This window comes from Echinops telfairi, unplaced genomic scaffold (genome assembly GCF_000313985.2).
Source record: "Echinops telfairi isolate 266 unplaced genomic scaffold, ASM31398v2 ScPeMD7_3533;HRSCAF=4204_0, whole genome shotgun sequence".
Lineage (NCBI taxonomy): Eukaryota > Metazoa > Chordata > Mammalia > Afrosoricida > Tenrecidae > Echinops > Echinops telfairi.
The window spans coordinates 70,394,794-70,404,875 of NW_022107431.1; the positions used below are offsets into that span (position 1 = coordinate 70,394,794).

Consider the following 10,082-nt stretch of genomic DNA (forward strand, 5'->3'; position numbering starts at 1 on the left):
TCTGTAAGGGGATCTCCAGTGGCCTACAAATGGGCTTTGGGTCTCCACTCCACACTTCCCCCATCATTCACTATGGTAATATTTTTTGTTCTGATGATGCCTGATACCGGATCCCTTCGACACCTCGTGATCGCACCGGCTGGTGTGCTTCTTCCATATTTTCTGTCTACTTTAGCTATTGGTATCAGCTCATTCCGCCGCCCCCCTCTCTCCTAAACACTCCCTCCCTCCCTCATGAATCCTTGATAAATTATAAATCATTATTAGTTTCATATCTTACATTGTCCACTGTCTCCCTTCACCCACTTCTCTGTTGTTCATCCTCCTGAGGGTGGGCGTTTTATATGTCGATCATTGTGATTGGTTTTCCTTTCTCCTCCAACCTTCCCCTACCCTCCTGGTATCACTACTCTTATTATTGGCCCTGAGGGGTTTACCTGTTTGGATCCCCTGTGTTGTGAGCTCTTATCTGTATCAGTTTACATGCCCTGATCTAGCCCGATTTTTAAGGTAGAATTGGGGTCAAAATAGTGGGTGGGGGTAGGTGGGTGAGGAAGCACTAAAAATTACAGAGGAAAGGTGTATGTTTCGTTGGTGGTATACTGTACCAACTGGCTCATCTCTTCCTTGTGACCCTTCTGTAAGATTTCCAGTGGTCTACAGATAAGCTTTTGGTCTCCACTCCACCCTCTCCCTCATTCACATCAATATGATATTTTGTTTTGGCTCTGTGATGCCTGATACCTGATCCCGTGGAAACCTCAAGGTCACACAGGTTGGTGTGCTTTTTCCATGTGGGCATTGTTGCTTCTCACTTAGATGGTCACTTGTTTATCTTCAAGCTTTAGATATTTATCAATATTTACCAAAAACTACAAAACCCAAAAAACTCAAATTCACTACCACTGGGCCAATTATAACTCAAAGTAACTCTGTAGGACAGAGTAGAACTTAGCCTTTGGGTTTCTGAGACTGCAATCCTTTAGGATGGTTGACAGCTTCCCTGTTCTCCCGAGGAGCAGGTGCAGTCCCACTTGTAACCAGTGCATCCCCTCCGAAACGTCTTTTCAATGTGTTAGAGGTCCAAATAATTAATTATACTTACTTTAATTTCAAGGTCAATGGAGTCTTGTGTATCCAGATTTAATGACATTCACTGAACACACACACACTTTACAGCACTAAAGGGACCCAGAGATACATGGCCATTGAAATATTTTTTCCTAGGGCCCATATTCTTCAAGCTATGCTGCAGTACATGAGGAGGAAGAGTGAGTGCAGCATCGTCGTAGAGTATTGATGGGGCATCAACAAAAACCATGAAACTTCGGTTCCTTTAGAGTAGCTTGGATGTTTTTCAGAAGCATTATAGACACTTTTATAGTTGTCAGTGTCAGTGATCTTTGAAGTTAGGAGGGTGATCACCTTTCTTTTGTGTGTGTTCATTTCCATAGCTTTCTTCAAAATTGATCTTGGGTTTTCAAGGAAAGAATCAGAATAAAATAAGGGGTTAAAACCAGAGATAAAAGTGATTTAACAATATATTGTTAGGGTCACCATCAATATTAAAAAATTCCTTCTTTGGATGGGAAATTAACTATATGTAATAGTGCTTTTCCACTTTGAAGTGGTGGTAAGGTAGCATATTTTTGGACAAGGTTATCTAGTGGCCAGTGTGTGTGGATGTGTGTGTTCTTTTCCTCGTTTTCTCACTTGTGTGAGCTTCATGTAACTCATAAGCACACAGACCAGTAGTGGGCAGGGACAGGTCACCTTTTTGAGATTCGCTTTGGTTTTGGGTTCAGCCTAGCAGTGACTATAGCACCTGTATTTTTTGTTTGCCTGATAGTCTCATTTTTGAAACCTTATTAGGGATGTTAATATTAAAGCATTTGCAAAACTTGAGATGGTGATGTTGCAGAAAAAGAGGTGTTTAGTTTTCCTTTTCCATCCAAGGGCCACCTTATCCTTTGTTCTAGGGCCAGGAGGGGTTAGCACATTTTCCAATGGCTCTGCACACCGCGCATGCACCCTGCAGTGTTTGCAAGACAGAGACTCTCCAAATAACTCTGTCACTTCAAACGCTTCAAATACTTGCCAGGGTCCAACGATGACCTATGTCATTTTCCATGAAATTACTAGTAGTGTCATGTAGCTGCAGTTTCAAGAGAAAACAATATAACCAAAATGTTTGACGGCTGGCTCTTTGTAGATGAGGTCTTCACTTGGTTTATCATGACACTTGAAGTAGAGTTAAGCTAAGGTGCTTCAAGGGAGGTGAGTGATATTAATTTTATTCATATTCTGTATGGTCCACTAAAATATTTCAGTGAAACAATGACTAGAAATAGTTCTTTTCATGCTAATGTGCAAGACAATAAAGAATGCATAGGAGCATAAAGGAATCTGACAATGACTGGAGACAGGATTTTCTTTACATTGTCTAATAGACTTGTTTATTATTTTAAGCTGGTAAAAAGAGACTTATGATTTATGTTGAAGAAAGAGTTATTTGTGCTTGATACATCGAAGACACTGTTCAAAAGCAGTTTCTCCTTATAAAAGGATGACCCCTGTAGTAATTCTTAGGCAAGGAGGGACAAATTCAACCAACAAAAAGCACATCTCGCCCCACGTTCCCCATGATTTCTCCACATATAGCAAAAAAATACACATCAGTCATTTATTTAACATGCACATCAGTGAGTAGCACACTTCTAGGCTACTCAGGAAACAAAAGGGAGAATATCAGCATTACCTAAATAAAAAAGAGAGGTGAGTTACACCATTTTAATTGTCTTAAAACACGGATAAGAGGAGCAATTAAAATATAGTCCTAAATAGTACTAGCTAATGTAGATTACATAAGTATACAATATGATTCAACTAATAGTGCTCTGACAAGCATAAACCACCAGTTCTAATAAACAAAGCCCGGATCAGTTGCTCAAAAATGTTAGATTCAGATGTTAATAAAACAGTTCTTTTATTTCGGTACTTAATGCAAAACACAAGTCAAGTGAGAAGACAGTGGTCTATAAAAGGTGGCTGCATTACAGCAAGGAGGCCATTGACTTTTGCATTTTTATAATTTTGGAATTCTTGTTTTGACTTTCACTTTCTCTACCTTTCCTCCCCTGAGCACTAATTTATCAAAAACGATTTCAAGGTGCAAGTTGTACATTCTTATCATTCTACCATTTCATCTCTTTCTGGAAGAGAGTATTACAATCAGCATACAATGTGAATTCGTTTTCTCTAAATATCTGTTACACATGTCATTCAAAATCATATTGTTGATTGGGAAAATAAACCCACAAATGAGAGAGTGATGCAATCATGCACGTCCTATTGTGCTGTGTGTCTTTCCCGTCCCGTCTCCCCTTTCCCTGTAAAGAGCTGTAAAAAATTAAGGCAGATGAGGTATATTGCTGAAGACAAAAGTTATTTTTTGAACAAAAACTCAAAAAAAAACTTTTATTCTGCCCTTCTACTCAAGAAAGACTACTCAACTATAAATCTAGTGCTAGAAAAAGCAGGAAAGACACCGTTTGCATGTACCATACTATGTCTTCTATTTCTAGAATGGCTTTTTGTTAATTTAATTTTAATAGAAAAAATAAGCACCTTAAGCTATGAACAAGAAAAGAACTTCATTATTAGTGAGTCTAGAATCCAAACGGAATTAAGAACACTCACTCAAACTCTTTCACTCATTCTCACAAAGGCCAATGCTACTGATTCGAATTGTAAAGTGCTGTACTTAGTATAAACACTTGTATACACTGCAGACACTGAAAAATAACCCTCAAGCACATTGTTATAGTTCCAAAAATATATTTACAGTCTATTACAAAGATTACAAATGGAAGTGTCTAGGTGACTGGATTATGCTAATTAAAATTATTTTTACAGATTATTTTTCCTTAGGGACAAGAAATATTTTAGTGAAATTAAAATGATTTTTCTAGTCAATCAAAAAATAAATTAAACTATCAAATAACACTGTACAGTAATTTTAAAGGAAAAAAAAAGAGGGTGGGTTGGGGAGGGGTTTGGGAAGCAATCCGTGTGAGTTTTTCTATAGCCATCTTTGGTCCTAAATGTGGGAAAACACATTATGTAGCACTGAAAATACCTGTTCATTTGTGAGGCTCTGCAAGTCAAATAGAAAAATATAGTGCATTTTCAATGTGTTCAGAGCCCACTACAGAGAAATATGTGTACAAAAACAAGACGGTATAAATAAAATGTACAAGTTTTACAAAGGAACATTTACAGATTTTGTTTCTGATATTCATTTGTTTGTGGGTGCCCACACTATCAGACAAGACCAATTCCACCCAATCCCTGGGATCTTTCTCTATTAAAATCATTATAAGCAGCCCAATTTTCTTTGGAAGGACAATAGTTCAATCCTGGGGTAGTTCATGATTTTCAGAACTTTTGAAAGCATTACTCAAAATATGTATACATTCCTGCAATATCCATAAAGACACATTTAATTATTGCTTATGAAATTCTAGCACAGTAATCAAATAATATGGTTTTAATAAATAAAACTTAAGAAACAAAATATGCCAGGTCCTTCAGCTCTTCCTCACGTGGCAATACGAGTTCTCTCACTGAACAAGTGCTTGCTTCAGTGTTCACCGAATAAAGTCTTGCTGTAACTCTTGTTAACTGCAACGGTGATGGTTTACACAGCACACTTGTTGTGAAAGGTGAAAATTGTGAACTGCCCCCCTTTACCATTCTCCAGAGTTCTAATAGAAAATGATCATTTCCTTTCATGTTTGGACTGCATTAAGCAGTGTGGACTGTAAAATATAGGTCAACTATTTCTCCTAAATGTCCTCATGTCACGCTATTGAAAACTCTTGGTGTGCTCAGATTAAATTTAGATAACGCTGGACAGTTCTTGCTTTCAGGGACTTGCTTTCAACCACATGCTTTAGTGCCCCATCTTTTTCTCTTTTGAATAGTCATAGACTTACAATTTGAGCTTTTCTTATTAAATTATATCTAGTAAAATCACTCTATAAACAATCTGTTAAAAGTGCCTTATAGTATTTATGGATCATTATTGCTTTTCTTTTATTCATTGAAAAGATAACATGTTGTCTGATCTATTAAAAAACACTGAAAAAAAAAATCAGAGTTCTTGGTAACTTTCATTTTCTTGACTACTTGCCAATTAGCAAACAATATCAAACCAGCACTGATTAAACATAATAAAATGGCACAAAAAGGATACCAATGTTCTGATAGAAATATCTTCAACCATGCTAGTTTTCTTTTGTTTTTTAATTTGAGATTCTTTCAAAGGTACCCAGTGTAGTAATGTGTCATAGATTTAACACTAAAAAGTTCCCAAGCTATAAACAACTTCCTAAAGCAAAGTCCTTATGAAGAATAAACACAAATGATTTTAAAAAGGAATAGTGTGAAATCACATATTTAAGGAAAATATTTCATTGATTTTAACAATAAGATCATGATTTTATTTGACAAATATATTCTTTCTTAAATTCTTTATGTACATTTTAAAAAGTCTATAAGATAAAAAGGAGGTTAGAGAGCTCAAGGTGTGTGGATGTTTTTCAGGTAGTACTTTGTTTATTGTCACTGCTGTTTGCCTGGTCACCAGTGGTGGATCCTAAATTCCCTTTGTTGATATTCTGGTGGCACTTAGGAGTTCAAGTCTACAGGTGCTTCGTAAATCTTCTCTTCATTGCAGGAAGGACCCAGGACATCAACTGTCTTCTAGCAGCATTCTATGCATATACTGAAGGCCAGTACAGTTCTCTCAGAATCCAGAATCTCCCACTAAGGGAGGAATGCTTATCACACTTGAATGCCAGTTCCGTGTAAATGTAGCATTTGCGCTCTCATAGTCTGAATGCTGCTCATGATTTTCTTTTGATGGCCTACCAGTGTGATCCCCAAACTCATCACATCCCTGAAAAGAGAAACAAAATGCTTATTCGTTATTTTAGAAACCATTTATATGGTGTTAGGTTGCTCTGGATGCCAATAATATCTTCTTAGTTATCTTTCATGCTTTTGGGGTAGGATTTCTTATATGAGGGGACTTTATGATAGTGAGAATATTCTTTAAAAGAAACAAAAAATCCATGCCAGTGATTCCGTTCCCAGTCAGGGCAACACCTTCTGTGCAGAGTAGAACTGCTCTCCACAGGGCTTTTCAAGATGGAAATTTTGGAAGCAGATTGCTAACTGTTGATCAAGGCTTCTGAGACGATAAATCTTTCTGGGAGAAGGCAGCCTCCTCTTTCTCCTGCAAAGCACGTGGTGGTTGAACTACAGACTTCGTGCTTTGCAGCCCAACGCCTAACTCGCCCTGGCACCGGGGTTCCTTTGGAGCAGTTCCTAGCAGTGGTCTAATAAGACCTTGGTAAGCAGGCTTTCAGAAGGATAGATTGCTTTTAGGTTCCACGTGTAATTCTTTCAGCTCTACCCACACGCTGACTAGCAGAACACAGAACAAGTGCGTATGCAAATGCCCACATTCAGGTACATGCCTTTTCTCATACGAAAGAATATCTGGCCTTCTAATGTACAAACTGTGAAACCCATTTCATGAAAGTTTCTGAGGAGGATGCTGTAAAAAAACCATTGCTGTGGAGTGAATTCCAATACATGGTGAGCCCATGTATGCGGCATAGAGCCGCTCTATGTAGGGTTTGCAGTGGTAGCGACCCTTAAGAGGCAGACAGTTGCAGACTTCTCCTCCAGCCTGTGTGCCTCTGAGTGGGTTTGAACCAAGAAGCTTTTAGTTAGGAGTTGAGGGCTTCATCTTCTTGTGCCACCCACAGACCGCTGACAAATAGCCAGTCAGGGCAATTTCAAAGGTTGTATGTAAGCATTGGACCGCTAATTGCAAAGTCGGTGACTCAAACCCACTATCAACTTCAAACATACTAGAATTAATTCATGTTCAAATATGTACTTAGCAGAATTCATGGCACATATCAAATCATCCTTAAAGTAGTGTTTTTATTCTTGATTTTGTTATTCATGTCCCTTTAATAAGCAAAAATGACTCAATGAATAAAGCCTGATTTGCTCCTAATCAATTCTTAAATATAATTTTAAGCTTACTCAATAGTCATCCTAGCAACTGATTCAAGTGAATTGTAGCCAGCTGCTGTGAAGTTATCTTTATATCTTTCCATCTTAATAGCTTGCAGCCATTCTCCGACAGAACAAAACGTAGTGAAGTCAGGAGTGTTTTGATCCAGAAGAGGGCTTATTGGCCTAGAGAAGAATGAAACGGGGGAAATCAGAAACTACCAGAGAAAGAATGTCTTGGCTTACACAAAAATAATGGTGTGAAAGAATGAAATTGGATGTTTTTATTGATTTACATAATAACAAACAGATGTTAATCAAAATCAAAATCATATAAAAATCCCCAAGTACATATTTTAATTAGATTGGCTGCTCATCAGATGGTCTTCCATATGATTTTTTAAGTACAACAAACAATATTTGTACTCAGTAAATATTTATTTCATCTGCTTCTCTACGAGTAACAGGAGACAAGGAAGGCCATATGCAAGGACTTGTCCAGGTCACAGAGGTGCGATTGAGAGCATTATGCACCCCTGTGAACATCTCGATTTTACACACTTCAAGTGCCTAACTTACTCCTAATGGAGATCAGTCTGTCACCTTTCTGTCAGTTGAAGCTGAACAACTAGTTATTTGCATCAGAATAGAGTCCTCTGAGGTCAAAGAATGAATGGAATGTTCCTCTTCTGCAATGGGTATACATTTTTAAATTCTGTAATCTTTTCTTCCATGACATATAAATACTTTGGTCTTTATAGAATTACTTTACCAAATAATGTAGAAAGAAATAATACCAGATAACAAACATGTGGCAAAAAATTGGCACTTGTAATAAACACCCATAAAACATGATGTACCTCCTTCTGACAAAAAATTCAGTTTATAAAATGTTGATCATAATTTTCAAGAAGAGAGATATTATTAAATTAGATAACTTTTATATAACAAGTAAATAATAAAAATTATTTTTAGACACTAAAAGAAGGTACATTATCTAAAAACAAAGCATTGTATAAACACAATACATTTAAAATGGATTTAATAAAATAGCAAAAAAATCAATTTTCTCTTAGAGTGAGGCTGAGGAGGTTAAATTACATTTCCGTGAGTATTCTTCGCTCTGAGGCAGCACTGACTCAGTGGCGGTGAGAAGTATTTCTTACCTACTACAAGTCCCCAGGGGTGTTTTCAGACTATTTGGGTTTCGAATCATTTTGTCCAGTATTCCGACTATCTGTTCAAACTTTGGCCTCTCAGCACGCTCCTTTTGCCAACAATCCAGCATCAGTTGGTGAAGCCCAGCGGGGCAGTCCATGGGTGCGGGTAAACGATAACCTTCTTCTATTGCTTTTATAACCTAATAGGCAAAGGACAGTCAACATATTAAGGACTGAGGTGCACGCATCATAAAGTTAATCACTCAGTATGCAATGCGATTCAACCTGATATGAGTGAGGCAAACTACTTTGCAAAAGCCTTACTTACTCTTTCCCCAAATATCCATGAACATTCAACATATCATTAAAGAGTACATGAACTAGCGGATATGAGGACATTAATTAATTCAGCAAGGGGAGCAATTAAGTTCACCTGGGGAGTGATAGGCGGAAAAGTGTTGATGCCACCCCCATTTTTTCCGAAAGGAATATGTTATGGAAATAGTACAGAGTTCTCAGTGTACGTACTTGCCTATACGTTTTCAAATTCATCAAGTGGAACAAGGAAGCCTGCATTAACCAAAATGAGATAAAACGAGATCTACTTTTTGCTGTTTTTGCAGATAATAATTTTTAACAGGAAACCAAAATATATCAATGTGCTATGATCGAAAACATTAACCCTACTGTTCTTTTAAAGGGTATGAACCTTAGCGGTGAGTGTGAGGTTAGAGTGGGGCACTGGAGCCAGCCACTGCTGGTTCACGTGAGACGTCTGTATCCCGTCCCGTGCCACGTCCGGTCAGTAGTCTCACACTGGCAGAGTGAGGTGATTCATCAGAAGTTAACCCAGAGGGTTGGGAAAAGCTACAGATCAGGTCTTTCCTATTCAGAGAGCTGGTTGTCCAACTTTACCAGCACCTCACTGCCTATGCGCATCAACTACAAGTCAAAGACACTGTTTGTGTCAGGATTTGAATGGTAACAGGTTCCCACCAACTTACCAAATGGCAATCAGAAAATCTAAATGACTTATCAGTCAGGCTTGGCTTTTGTATTATAAAGCAAAAACAGGTCTTAAAAATCAGACAGTGTTACAAATAGGGACAGCCTGGGGAAAATATCAAGAAGGCAAATGGCAAAAATAAGAAAGTTTATAAAACAAACAAAAATATTCTCCAAGGGTCTTAAATCTTGTGATATGAAGTAGAGATCTGAGGGGCACAAACTGTTTTAGGCTTGACTAATGCCCCAGGTTGGGACCTGCCCAGCAGCACACGGAAAGAAAGATCTGATGCTCGGCTTCGGTGAAGACCACAGTAAACACAGAGGAACAAACAAACAACAGAGAGCAGTTCTGCTCTGTAATACACAGCCGCACACGGTTCCAAGTGGACTCAGAAGCAAGGCACGTGTGAAAAGATAAAAAGAGATATAACCTTGAGTTTCGAAACAGATTAAGCTCAAAAGTTGGTATAAGCCAACACAAGCTGGCGCTAAGAAATATTGATGGACCGAATATTTTTAGTAAAGTTCCTCCTCAGGATGCGTTCTGACACTTAATAACAGCACATTAAAAAGGATGGTGGAAGAGTGGAATCAAGCAGTCCGCATTAACACTTTTAAAGAAAATTATTTCTATGAGAAAAAATCCGAGTCCACTTTTTTCTTTAAGTGCCGCCTACATGTGCAAATTATCAAAGATTAAAAAGGCCAATGGATGAACTTAGTTATTTTTGAAGAGAATTAAAAATAAACATTCTCAGTTTACACTCTCCCCTCTGACCGCAGCATATTCATCCTTTTGCTAAATGTTTTCACTGGTTT

General features: G+C 37.8%; 1 protein-coding gene across 4 annotated transcripts in view; it reads right to left on the minus strand.

Annotated features, from left to right (window-relative positions):
- Positions 1–5,506: 5,506 nt before the first annotated feature.
- EPHA7 (EPH receptor A7) overlaps positions 5,507–10,082 on the minus strand; it is a 192,434-nt gene continuing 187,858 nt past the window's right edge. For all 4 annotated transcript variants that reach the window (XM_045294526.1, XM_004710917.4, XM_004710916.2 and 1 more), the window contains exons 15-17: positions 8,262–8,455; positions 7,126–7,281; positions 5,507–5,962 (exon numbers count right to left, since the gene is read on the minus strand). In XM_045294526.1, coding sequence (XP_045150461.1) covers positions 5,848–5,962; positions 7,126–7,281; positions 8,262–8,455 — 465 coding nt within the window. In that variant the 3' untranslated portion in view covers positions 5,507–5,847. The remainder of the gene's footprint in view (positions 5,963–7,125; positions 7,282–8,261; positions 8,456–10,082) is intronic.